General features: G+C 42.6%; 1 protein-coding gene and 1 long non-coding RNA gene across 4 annotated transcripts in view; one reads left to right on the forward strand and one right to left on the reverse strand.

Annotated features, from left to right (window-relative positions):
- The first annotated feature begins 35 nt into the window (after nucleotides 1-35).
- On the forward strand, nucleotides 36-8,698 carry ZCCHC17 (zinc finger CCHC-type containing 17). 3 transcript variants are annotated; one of them, XM_081920902.1, is made up of 8 exons: nucleotides 36-165; nucleotides 1,524-1,643; nucleotides 3,375-3,432; nucleotides 3,568-3,668; nucleotides 4,016-4,107; nucleotides 5,180-5,280; nucleotides 6,377-6,624; nucleotides 7,869-8,698. In XM_081920902.1, exons 2-8 carry the CDS (start codon nucleotides 1,602-1,604, stop codon nucleotides 8,049-8,051), a joined length of 825 nt encoding a protein of 274 aa, XP_081777028.1. In that variant the 5' UTR covers nucleotides 36-165; nucleotides 1,524-1,601; the 3' UTR covers nucleotides 8,052-8,698. The 3 variants fall into 3 exon arrangements, with proteins under 3 accessions (XP_081777028.1, XP_081777030.1, XP_081777029.1); XM_081920904.1 differs by having other exon boundaries at nucleotides 40-165; nucleotides 6,377-6,510; XM_081920903.1 differs by lacking the exon at nucleotides 36-165 and adding an exon at nucleotides 203-294.
- A 4,005-nt stretch (nucleotides 8,699-12,703) lies between these two features.
- LOC309375405 overlaps nucleotides 12,704-13,406 on the reverse strand; it is a 168,366-nt gene continuing 167,663 nt past the window's right edge. The window contains exon 2 of the long non-coding RNA XR_014170913.1: nucleotides 12,704-13,329. This is a non-coding gene — a long non-coding RNA (uncharacterized lncRNA). The remainder of the gene's footprint in view (nucleotides 13,330-13,406) is intronic.

Here is a 13,406-nt window from a genome sequence, read left to right on the forward strand (position 1 = left end):
GCCGCTTCAGCACGGAGCCTGGCCCTGATTGGTGAAGCCGGCGCAGACTTCGCGTGTATGCCGCTCGCCGATTGGTGGGAAGCCGGCGCTGGAGAGGAGAGGCGGAGCGGGACGGGTAAAGGAGACGGCGGTTGCTGTGGGGATTTTCGTTCTCTCCCGAAGGTGGTAAGTCGGTGAGAGGAGGAGGAGAGGGAGGAAGGGCTGCGGGGATGGAAGAGGGAGGGTTCGGGCCTTCGCTCCACGTAGGCCTACTCGGAAGTAGACCCCACTGTCTTCAATGGGCATTGCACGCAGGTAACTGTGTGGAGGTGCAGGAGGAGGCCTTCCAAAATAAAACAACTCTGATCATTTTTTCCCTGGTGGAGTCGAGATTCCAGCTCAGATCCGGCGAGTTATTTGTATGGCCTCTGGGATCCCAAAATCATTGAGGGGAAAGTGATAGTTCACAGTATCCCCCCATACAAGACCATTCAGCAATAGTCAGTTGAGGCAATCTCTCCTAATAAACATTTACCATAATGACACCACGCAGGAGAAACGTCTGGGAATGGAAGGTTTCCCTCCCATTACAGAACAGCTACAAAAATTATTATTATTATTATCTGACAAGTATTTGTAAACATTCAGCGTTTGAATTCTAAGGGTGGTGAAGATGCATTTCAAACCGCACAAAGAATGTAACTAAGGACCACACGGCAGTGTGTAATAGTAATACTAATAGTAATTTTATTATTTATACTCCTCCCATCTGGTTGGGTTTCCCCAGTCATTCTGGGCAGCTTACATCATGTCTGAGAACATAATGAAAACATCAAGCATTAGAAACCTCCCGATACAGGGCTGCCTTCAGATGTCTTCTAAAAGTTGAGTAATTCTTTTATCTCCTTGACAGCTGTAGGGAGGGCGTTCCACAGGGAGGGTGCCACTACCAAGAAGTCCCCCCGCTGCCTGGTTCCCTGTAACTTCGCTTTTCGCAGTGAGGGAATCAGTAGAAGACCCTCGAAGAAGGACCTCAGGTCTGAGCGATGGGGGTGGAGACGCTCCTTCTGGGCTGAGGCCATTTAGACTTTGAATTGTGCTCAGAAATGTACCTTGTAAAAGGAACAGGGTTTCCACATGGTTAAATTTGGGATTTTGTGAATTATTGAGCATTTTAGGTACAGTGGTACCTTGGTTTACAAACTTAATCCGTTCCAGAAATCTGTTCTTAAACCAAAGTGTTCTTAAATCAAGGCGTACTTTCCCATATTAGCGGGGGACTCAATTTACAAATGGAACACACTCAACAGGAAGCGGAACATGTTCTGCATCCAAGGCAAAGTTCACAAACCCAAACACCTACTTCCGGGTTTGCAGCATTCTTAATCCAAGTTGTTCATAAACTAAGCTGTTCTTAAACCAAGGTACTACTATACTAGGGTGCCGCTAATAATGACTGAAGGAGAAGCACTTTAAAACATCTGGGTAGTGCCTAAATAATTTGGAAATTAGTATATGAGTGAGTGTCTTTGATTGCATTTCAGTGAAAGAGATTTATGCTTCCAAGGGATAACGAAAAATCTGGCCAGGAGATTTGTGAGAACTTCTCATAATTTAAGGCAATGGAAGTAATTCCAGAACTCTATGATATTTTCCAAGGAGAGGTATGTGCTAAAACTGTTACTTTTCAGAATGTAATGAGCTTTGAAATATTTGTGTCTGCATCAGATTGAACTATTTAAATTGTCTTATGGACACAGCCCAGATTTAAAATATATTCAGAACAAATGCTTGAAAAAAGTAAGAATATCAAATGACCCATGTTTAGCATTATTTGCGTATATTAAAGGATTAGATGTGCAAGAAAGTCAGAAAGTTATCATTCATCTATCAACTGTAGCCCAAATGACTAGCAGAAACATGGTAAAAGCAGAAGACCCCCAAATAGCAAGACTGGCTAATTAAACATTACCCAAATAGTTAAATTAACTAATATCATTAAAGTAAGGCAGATGGGACAGCAGGATAATAATGTTATTGAAAAGTTGAGCTTTTATATAGCTTACTAGAATGAAAAAGCAAATGAAGCATCATGTGCTTTTGAGCAAAATATCATGAATACCATAATGAAAAGCCATATATTCCTGGCAGAAAAATAAATGCGATTTAATATAGGCAAATATTGTTGAAATTGATTGTTAAATATTGAGATATGATATAACCATACACATGATGAAATTGACCTTGGGGGAGGGAGATTATTATTACTAATAATAAAAATAAGGATAGTAAAAAATGATAGTAGACAAATGCATGCAAATATAAGAGGAGAAGGTACACTCATCATGAACTTATTTAAATAAGTGACCTTGTATATCAGATTTTGCAATTTTCCTTTTCCCTTTTCTACATGAATTTATATGTTTTACATATGTGCTTATATCCATTTTGGAAAGCTTTCCGCTTTATAATTTGGTAACTGGAAAAAAGAGAAAGTAGTAAAAAAGCTGCAAGCCTGAACAGGGAACTTATGTCTGAGTAAATAGGAACGAATAGTCTTAATATTCCTCTTAGCGCAGTTATGTTATCGTTTTACTCCTAAAAAAAATCCATAAGCTTGGATAGGATATATCTGAAATAGTGAATTGTTCCTTTTGCAGTCTTGTAAATGAGCCCATAAGTTTATACCCTGTAAAATGTTTTGGTACCCTGCTGGGGTCTTACAGAAGAGGAATGAAGAGCTCAATCCTTCCTACAGCAGCTTGCTGAATTTCTATGATGGTTATGGAGGTGGGGGCTTCCATTCTTCAAAAGCTTGCTTAGTTACTATTCTGATCTCAGAGGTGAAACAGTGTGCTCTTTTCCTCCTCTGCTAGTCTGCACACATGCACACAGAATTCCATGTAGTTGCCTGCATGCAATCTCATTGTCACTCATTACTGCCGGCCTGGTGCTTAAATACAAGGGTTGGATTTTGGCAGGCTTCATTGAGACCAGGTATTCAGGTTTCAAATGTCTCAGTGGCTATTTTTGGTTTGATACCTTATAATTTATAACTCATAGTTCAAACCTGGGTATCTCTGCTTGGAAGTAAGCCCCACTGATTTCAGTTAGACTTGTATTAATACATCGGATTGCAGTCTAAATAGTAGACTGCTTTTGAAATGTACAACATGGAATGAGATGGGGAGGGGCCATGCCTGCACAAAGACATCCCAAGTTCAGTTCCTGCCATGTCTAGGTAAAGAGGTCAGATAGCCATTGATGAGAAAAACCTCTTCCTGAAACTCTGGTCAGCCAGTGTCACAGTAGACAATACTGGATTAGATGAAAAGTTACTATAGGGAAGTAGAATGCCAACCCTTTTTGACTAATGATTGTTATTTTCTTTACAGGTTGCTTCTGTGACAGAATATGGAGCATTCATTAAAATTCCAGGAACAAGGAAACAAGGTTTGGATCTCTATCAGTTGTATTAAATCAAAATACAATGTTAACCCATTAGGATTCTTAAGACATTTCTGTTCATTTCATCTGTCTAAGAACAGTACTTAACAAACTTTTTTTCTCCGTCATACTTCTTCTTAGGCCTCGTACACAAAAGTCACATGTCACACTGCAGGGTGGACCAGCCCTCAGAGTTGGTGGATGTGGGAGAAAAAGTGTGGGTGAAACTTATAGGAAAAGAGGTAAACATTACTGTTCCGTTTCTGAGGGGATTGTAAAATAGGATTTTGCACTTCAACAAATTACATGAAGGTTTTTGTTAAGAAAGAAGTACACACTGATCAACTTTTTACTTTGAAGAAAGTACCCCACGGTCCTGTCAATGGCTGATGTTGTGTTTATGCATTTACGTTGAATTAATGATGAGAGGCCCGGTAGGAAAACAGGAGGTGCAGTACTAGCTGTGATGACTCTTTGGTTGGCGTGTTTTCCCTTCTGTGTAGAATGTTCCTCATCACAAACCCCTGGTTTGTTCCTTGAGGTCTGACCAAAAAAATAATAATCAAAAGAATATTTCCTTGTTTTTCAGAAGACAGATGAGAAGTTAAAATTGTCTCTTTCGATGAAGGTTGTTAATCAAGGAACTGGAAAGGACCTGGACCCCAACAATGTGACTCTCGAGTAAGCAAAATATGTTGCACTTTTGTGGGGGTATGGACTTTTTTTATTCTTTCATTTTCCCCTTTATCCCCAGGATGTGTGGCCCTCCAGATGTTGGATGGTAACTCCCACCCCACCCTATCAGCATGAGCAGTGGTCAGGGATGATAGAAGTTATATTCCAACAATATCAGGAGGCTATGGTTTCCCCATCCTTGCTGTATCCCAATGGGCAGTGGTGCTGCTAGGGCCAAATTTCTGGGTGCATATCTGTGACTTTGCAGCCCAGGTGGCTCCAAATGACCCGAGAGACCAAGCAGCAACCAGCAGGACAGCAAGTTGACAGCACTGTGACAGCAGCCAACATTCCAGCAAGTTGGAATCCTTTTTATTGATTTCCCCCAGGGCAAGAGTGACAGTGAGGAGAGCCATTCAGATTCTGCCTTGGGGTTGTTGGACCAATGAAGACACAGGGGCAGCCGCAGAACTTTCATTGGTTCAGCTACCGCAAGATGATGTCTGATTATCTTGCTTTGCTTTCACTCTTGTCCTAGGAAAAATAATTTAAAATTAAATGGTGTATAGTTTGCTGGAGCAGAGCCTCTGTTGCCAGGGTAGAACTATCTTTTTTCGTGTATTCTGGAAGGTAACCTGCATCTGCCCTGAGATATCTCCTTTTCCCAAACAACTACAGAACCCTCCCCCCCCAAAAGTCGGATAGCAATAAGCTCCCTTCTGTCAAAAAGCCACACACAAAGAAGAGACCTGCTATTCCCAATTGCTTCAAAATAGACCACATGAGAAGCAAAAGGCAGGGAGCAAGGATGTGCTTTGCACAGGGTGCTATTGTTGCATGAATTCTGCTTGTTCCAATTGGCTGGGGAGAGTACCCTGTCCGCATTGATTTATGTGGGTCCCCTGGAAGACATATGGATTGGTGCTCCCCCAAAGCTGCAGGCCATGTTTTAAAATGTCTGACTTAATTTCTGACATAAAGCTCCTTAGTATTTTGCTATTGGCTTCAGCTGAACTAGGATTATACCTCAAAACAAATGGTTTTGTCTGTGACTAAAATCTTCTATGTCTGCACACAGTCAAGATGCACGGAAGAAAGGCTCATTCAAAGACTACACCAGCCAGAAGATCACTCTAGAAGCAGTCTTAAACACAGTTTGCAAAAAGTGTGGCTGTCCAGGTATGTTGAGGTCAAATTCCTATTTATTTATTTATTTAAAACATTTGTGTCATGCTGCCATAATCTTTAAGGTATTGGGTCTTACCTTTGTGTTTTTACAGCACAAGTGAGAACTGGGCCACTTCTTTCTAACTGAGTTACTGGGGTTCAAATAATAACTCATCCCTGTAGCTCTCGCTTGGTGGCCATGGTTCAGCTACTGTATCTCAACCTAATCTATCTCACAGGGCTGTTGGGAGGGTAGAAAGGAGTGGGGTGCACTTTTTTTGCCAAAGGGTGGGCTAATTGTTTGTTTAATAATAATGCAGCAAGGGCAGCGAAATTTTGAAATATTGTTCACAACATCTTCAAACTTAATTGTGAAGCTATGAATGTTTGAAATATTTAGGGGGTGTTTTTACAGCACAAGTGAGAACTGGACCACTTCTTTCTGAGTTTTGGGGTAGTCAAGTCTGCTCATCCATAAAACTTGGCAGCAACATCCCTATTTGTATAAATTATGCTTGCAAATATACCGTATGCAAATATACCTTATGTCAAAGGGATGGGGTGTTTTGTTTGGGGGAGAGTTGTTGCCATTGGTTCTTTGTATACTTTAGGTTTTGTTGTGATTTATTTGGGAATTTTTCAGTTTGGTTTGTATTTTTAATATTTATTGTCTGTGACTATTTTTGTTAATTGGTTTTTATGGTGGTTTTTATGTTGTAAGCTGCCTTGAGGATGGTTTGAACTGTGGGAAGGGGGCATACAAATAAAATTATGTATGTATAAAAGTAATAAAGTCCTTAGTCACAAATACCAGCATGAGTGGATGTGGAAATCAGCAGTTCCCAGGCATGCTGTAGGTAGAACTCTTACCTCCTGCTCCAGTATAGCCAACACAAGCTTCCTTGCAGCCTTCAAAGACTGAGGATACAGGGGATGGCCTCTTGCAGTTTCAGGGACTACAGGCCATAATGGCAAAACTTTCCGTAGCTAGAAAAGATGAATACTGCTGTTTTACTTTAAGGTACTAGAAAACATGGTAGGGGCGGAGAGGTGGTAACCAACAAGGTTTGTTTTAGTTTTTTTAATTTTTTTTAACATTGTGTTGAAGGTCATTTTGCAAAAGATTGCTTTGTGCAGCCAGGAGGGACCAAGTATACTCTGATTCCAGAGGAAGAAGAAATCCCTCCAGAAGAAGAAAAGAAGGCACATAAATCTGAAGATTTTGTGAAGAAGAGAAAAAAGGTAAAAGATTGGCTGACAGGATTGAGTACAGGTAACAGTTCTGTTGCCACATTCATGGAGAACAAGCTCAGCAAGCTGCCAGTTACAATGATGTCAGCAATCTTGTACATAAAAGTAAGTCCATTTGAATCCCAGTGTCTATAGGGAGTGGGCCTTTGCACTTTTAAAAAAGCTCTTTTCCCCCCAAAGGCCTATCTAAACATACTTAAAGAGTAAAAAATATTTGGTGCGCTGTGCTTAGGATGTTTAATTTTCTTATCCAAGGGCAAAACTTAACATACTTAAAGAGTAAAAAATATTTGGTGCTCTGTGCTTAAAGGTAAAAGGTACCCCTGCCAGTACGGGCCAGTCGTGTCCGACTCTAGGGTTGTGCGCCCATCTCACTTAAGAGGCCGGGGGCCAGCGCTGTCCGGAGACACTTCCAGGTCACGTGGCCAGCGTGACGAAGCTGCTCTGGCGAGCCAGCACCAGTGCAGCACACGGAAACGCCGTTTACCTTCCCGCTATAAAGCGGTACCTATTTATCTACTTGCACTTAAAGGTGCTTTCGAACTGCTAGGTGGGCAGGAGCTGGGACCGAAAGATGGGAGCTCACCCCGCCGCGGGGATTCGAACTGCCGATCATGCGATCGACAAGTCCTGTGCTTAGGGTGTTTAATTTTCTTATCCAAGGACAAAACTAGGCTTTATGTGACCCAAGACAAAGACCCGATTTGGCATGCGCGCGCGCGCGCACACACACACACACACACACACACACAGAGGCTGGGAGCCTCAGTGACGCTCCTCTGAAGGCGTCAACCGGGGCAAAAACCCGGCTAACTCCCCCATACTTACCTGTTGTACCTTCACTTTTTCCTCGATTTTATTCTTATAGTTTCTGTATTCTTATCCTGCCTTGGATATTTTATAAAAAGGTGGGATATAAATCTTGGTAATAAATAAATGCTGCTCCTTTTTCATCTTAGCACTTTGTATTTTGACAACTGTTGCTGCTTTACCATCTTAAGAAGGGCTAGGAGCTCTGTATCTGACTTTAGGTTTCTGTTCAGTTTTTGCAAATACTGTTGCTGCAAAATGCAGCTTGGATCAGTGAGTAGCAGGGCCAGTTTGCATATAGCATTAAGCCAAATAATTGCTTGGCGCGTATTAGCAAACATGCAGGTTTAGCTACTCAGCATCAGTACTGGGTGAAAAGCTCAACGGCTCCAATCTACCCTTAAGGAACCTGCCCGTTTGCTAGCTAGCGCTAAGCCATAGTTCTTTGTAGTATTACATGTGAACCGGCTTTTAGGGAATCCTTTCCTAATACTCCCCAACAGAAAAGCTTACACACACTAATGTATTCTCTCTAACAGGAAAAAAAGAGAAAAAAGAAACACAAGAGCAAAACTCCTTCTGAACTGGGGGATTCTGACAGTGGTGAGTCAGATGCTGGTGATGTTCAGCCATCAAGGAAGAAAGCAAAACGGACTGAAAAAGCTAGTGCATCCCAAAAGCGAAAAAAGAAGAAGCATCATAAGAAGAAGCACAAGGACTGAGAAGCAGAAACAAGGCCGTAGGCTGTGCTGACACAGTGTGCACCCTCTGGGCTCCTATAATCTGCTGGAGAAAAAAATAGTTGAGCTAGTGCAACTTGCATTATAACAAAAGGGGATTCCTCCTTTGAAAAGCAACGTTGTTTTCCTACGAATTGTTTCCACAAGGACTGCCACTTTTCTCTACATGGAAGAAGCCAGCTGCAGTTGGGTGTTCCTTGCCACAGATGTTGCCCTCATTCATGTGAAACGCTTCTTCTGTAGCTCCTTTTTCTTCTGGGCCTTGTGCCAGGCAGTTCCTTTGGAACAACCCAGAGCCATCTCCATGAAGCATGCATGGCACTGGCAATCAGTGCAGCTTCCTTAGCCAGGGTGGCAGCTGTGTGTTGATTCAGCATCTCGCCAGTCATTCTCCGCACGCCAGCAGAAAGAGCAGTGGACTCATCATCTTGGTTGGTCGATTTGTTATGCACTGGTCACTCCACTGCATTTTTGCCCCATTCATACTGCAGTGCTGGAGGAAGAAAAAAAAAATCATTAACTGAGTATCCCTAGGGGTTGCAAAAGCACAAATAAAAATGTGAAGACAAGCTTTGTGCTTATATTGCTAGCCATTTAAACTCTGAAATAAAGCCTTTTTCCCCTCCCAAGGTGTGATCCCTTTCTGTTACATTTTGGCCAATGAAACAGCTGGGTAATAGAAAGGAAGTAGTCTTTCTGTTGGATACAAAATAGTCTTTAGGGCGTGGCTATTTTCCCAGGCTTGCTTCCGTTGTCTATTAAACGGCAATCTATGGTCGGCTTGTTTGTTTATTACACTTACCTGTGGTTCTGTCATAATGCAGCTGAAGGTAACATGGTCTTCTTTTGAGACAGTGACCTAGCACAGCTTAGTTTCACTGGGGCTTCTATATTGTTTGTGGTGTTTATTTTAGACTACCACCTAGTCATCGGTTCTTTCAGAAAGAGTGCAAGAGCCCTTCTACGTTCTGTAGACAAGGGAAAGTGTTTTCCCATGCTGGGTGTGTCACTATGAACTAACTAGGAAGTATCTGCCAAAATCCTCTGCTATGAGGCTGCTTCAGTTGGTTTGCTAACCACACGATGTCAGGCAAGTAGAATGAGAGCTCTTATTCCAGGGATGATTCACTGCTTGTACACCTGACTGCCTTTCATAACGACAATAAATCAGGCATTGTACAGGCCTGGTTTGCACATCACATTAAACTCTGGCTAAAGGAAAATGTAATTAAATGTGGACAAGCAGTCTCTGGGTCGATGCTGCTGAAATCATAGGTGCTTTGCTCCTCTCCTGCTTGGAAGGAAGCCAGTTAGGCTTGTCATGACCTGGTGTGAACCCGTGGTCTGTTTCCCCATAAGCACAAGCCTGGGTTTAGGCAACACAAATAAAATTCTGGAATCTTTCCCTGCAGGTAAGGAGTAAAGCATCAACACTTTCCGTGTGCTTTAGCATGCTACTCATATATATTAAACGATAGCTTGTTTTAACCATGGTTAAATGCAGCCCTCCAACCTTGGTGGTTTCCAGGTGCTACAACTCCCAACAGCCCAAGCCAGGGTAGCAGTGCATGGCTAGGTTGTGGGAGTTGTAGTCCAGAGCAATTGCAGGGTAGTAAATGGGAGAAGGCTGGTTTGATATGATGTGCAAACCAGGTCCACTTCGTTTTAGTGAAGGGGAAACAGCCATTCTCACCCCAGTGCTTTGTTGCTGGAGAATGCCAGTTGGTTTGCAATTGCCTGCAATTAGTCTTTGACCAGTCTTGTAGGCTGCTTGCTTTTTCAAAAAGAATTTTGCTCTTCACTCATGCTTCTTAAGCAAGTTTACATGGGAAGAATTGATGGAGGATCTGAACTATCCAGCCCACCAGCAGTATAATGGTAGTGATGGTGGTGGTGGTAGTAGTAGTAGTAAAGCTAAAAAGTTTGAATGAATGAGGTGGTGTTCTGACATTGAAAGATAACCAAATGGGCACCAATAAGGTGGCCAGTCTGCCACTGACTTCTGGTGGGGGCACCCAGAGGACAGCCTCCAAAAATGACAGTGCATGAGCAGGGTGACATGGGAACAGCTGTGGCTTCAGGTTTCCATGGGTCCCAAGCTGTGTAGGGCTTTAAAGGTAAGCAACAGCACTTTGAAATTACCTTTAAAAATGTACAGTACTGGCAGACACTGTACTGTACTGGCCAGATGCATTCTCAAAGATCAACACTAGTTAATTGTTAATTAATTATGGCATTATACAATGCCTCTTATTCTCTTTCTCTGCCCCGCCCTCTGAGCATGAGGTTGTTCTAAAGGGCTGTCAAGAGTTTCTTAAGGAGTTTTGCAGACTCCTTAAGCGATAATACAGATTTTTAAGCCCTGCCTTTCAAAGGAGCACATGAGTTAACACATTCCTGACCACTTCTCTATCACTGACAGAATGGAAATTCACAGTAAATCATTTAATAATAAGTTTTTAAAAACCCGTTTAAAAAAACCTGGGATTTTCAAGAAGCTGGATTCAATCCCAGACATACTTCCTGGCCTGTCCTGATATGCATGTTCCATGCCAGCTGCAAACATGTCTGAGATGGGTGCTTTTAGAAAGTAACAGCTAAAACCATCTACTAGACATGTGCTTTTAAAAGGGGGAAATAGCATCATACAGTACTTGATTCTCAATGATAAGTTCATTGATATGCAAATAGATTGTACTTTTTGGTCAGCATCTTCAGTGTCCGAAACAGCTGGGTTCTGATTCTTTACTGACATCCTTCAGTAGTAACACCTGCTGCAAGGCATACTTCTTATGGACTGCAGCATAATCTCCAATTCAAGACCACAGCTGGTGTGTTTTAAAGCAGTATGTATACTCCACGTAGGGACGCAGGTGGCGCTGTGGGTTAAAGCCTCAGTGCCTAGGACTTGCCGACTTTCGCCTGCCAACCTAGCAGTTCGAAAGCACCTCCGGGTGCAAGTAGATAAATAGGGACCGCTTACCAGCGGGAAGGTAAACGGCGTTTCCGTGTGCGGCTCTGGCTCGCCAGAGCAGCGATGTCACGCTGGCCACGTGACCCGGAAGTGTCTCCGGACAGCGCTGGCCCCTGGCCTCTTAAGTGAGATGGGCGCACAACCCCAGAGTCTGTCAAGACTGGCCCTTACGGGCAGGGGTACCTTTACCTTTTTATACTCCACGTAGATGAGGTTGAGTTGACATTATGCTAGGTGTAGTTAGAATTCTCTAGTCTGCAATATTTATATTTTAATTTGTGGATGTTCCGGTTACTACTTTCTAAAAATTGGGACTCTAGTAATTAAAAATCTGGGTTTCTTTTCCTTCTGATTTCTGAGCCTTTGCTCATGTTGCTGTACTCCCAACCAATATAAATGGGAAAAACCATTTAAGGATTCTTAATACATGTTCAGATGTCCCTACACCAAGGCATTGGTTTGTAGCCTTCAGTACCACAACAGTGCATTCTGGCATAGTGAGCTGGTCGTCTTTCAATAAATGTTTATATGATCTCACTATATTGTACTTTGTGTATTTTTTATGTTGAACTAAGACACTATTGGAAGTCATTTTGTGACCGGCACCAACAGACCTTTCTCAAATATAGGCCTATTGTCCCCCAAATGGTTGGCAATTCCAATTCTAAAAGATCCTGAAACCAAACATTGTAAGCAACGTAAACTGCATCTTGCAAGCAGCACCCTCATATCTTTGTTGCCTGTATTTCTCAAAGCATAACATGTAAAATAATGTCAGAATATGTTTGACTAGCCATAGAAAGGGGGGGGGGGTTGGAGGGATGACAGTGGAAATCACACAACAGATTTTTAAATGAAAACCACATGCATTAGGAAACTTTATTAAGCATTCACAACTCCAGACAAACCTGTTTAGATCAGGTTACCTTAACTGAAGAGAAACACCAGGAAAATGCCCTCCTATTTTAAAGTCACTGAAACTCATCTTTGCTTTGTCTGAAGCTTCGATAACAACTTGCATGGTTCAGCCAAGAGAGCTTCCATATCAAATTGCTTGAAGGCGTGTGTGACAGACAGGCCTCAGATCTGCCTTGTGACCCAGCAACCAATTGGTGCTGGCATACAGATCAGCTAATCAGAGAGGGAAATTAACCATCAAATAGGGATGGGGAGTGTCCAACAGCAAACAGGCAGGGATTGTATGTGGATTAGACAGGGACCTGGGTATGGAGTCAGGGACTTTGTACAGTGGTACCTCGGGTTAAATACGCTTCAGGTTACACACTCCACTAACCCAGAAATAGTGCTTCAGGGTAAGAACTTTGCTTCAGGATAAAAACAGAAATCGGGCTCCGGCGGCGCGGTGGCAGCAGCAGGAGGCCCCATTAGCTAAAGTGGTGCTTCAGGTTAAGAACAGACCTCCGGAATGAATTAAGTACTTAACCCGAGGTACCACTGTATAGGCAAAAGGGGTCTCTGGCTATCTAAGTGGAATCTCACAGAGTTTATCTGCTAGAGGAAGCTGCACATCTGTAAGTGGGCAGACAAGGTTCAGTCTACCTGAGGGGGGAAGGCTGAGGTCATAGGAAGGGGCTGGAAGGTTTTATGGTGTAGAAGAATAGCCACCCTACAAAGAAAAAAATATCTGACAGGTTGAAAGTGTTGCATTCAGATATTTAATACAGTATCTCTGTATCTTCTTGAAACAAAGTATTGCACCTTGCAGTGGTAAACCATCAAGTGTAAACAAAGTTTCAACTTTGTTTTAGAAGCGCCTCATTCTTAACTTTGGTCTTCTGGGTGAGGGGATTAATTTCTCCATATTCCCTTACACTCAATTTTAACCTGGCCAGCAAAAATATCACCACAAACAGTCAATCCAATAGCTGGGTCTTAAGACGCCACAATGTGAGACACCTTTAGGTCCTGCGGCTCCATAATACGATACTAATCTGACAAATCAGTTTGGCTTTGTAAAACAATAGACTGTCAAGGTTTAGTCTGTATGCAACATGCTTGAACCGCAGGACTGATTGTGCAGCTCTGTAACACAATTGCCATCCGGCCAGCAGTCAAGGGTGAGGCTATAGGAACAGCGAGTACCTGTAATCATACCAATTAATTTAATTATCCCAGATAATGCTAGGGCTCTGATGTGCTTAACCACCTTAAACATCCATTTTGATGGTTGGCAGAGAAGGAGGAATGCATTTTCAGTAAAATGAACCGGGGGGGGGGGGACAACCTTGGGATCAAAGCTGTGACATTCCAGATCTACAGTGGTACCTCGGGTTACATACGCTTCAGGTTACAGACTCCACTAACCCAGAAATATTACCTTGGGTTAAAAACTTTGCTTCAGG

Source organism: Podarcis melisellensis (assembly GCF_964234715.1).
Source record: "Podarcis melisellensis genome assembly, chromosome: 8".
NCBI lineage: Eukaryota > Metazoa > Chordata > Lepidosauria > Squamata > Lacertidae > Podarcis > Podarcis melisellensis.

Coding starts and splice junctions, on each gene's coding strand:
- ZCCHC17 (XM_081920902.1), top strand. CDS start 1,602: ATGGAAGTAATTCCAGAACTCTATGATATTTTCCAAGGAGAG. Junction 3,669..4,015: donor TGAAACTTATAGGAAAAGAG/GTAAACATTACT, acceptor CTTGTTTTTCAG/AAGACAGATGAGAAGTTAAA. Junction 5,281..6,376: donor CAAAAAGTGTGGCTGTCCAG/GTATGTTGAGGT, acceptor ATTGTGTTGAAG/GTCATTTTGCAAAAGATTGC.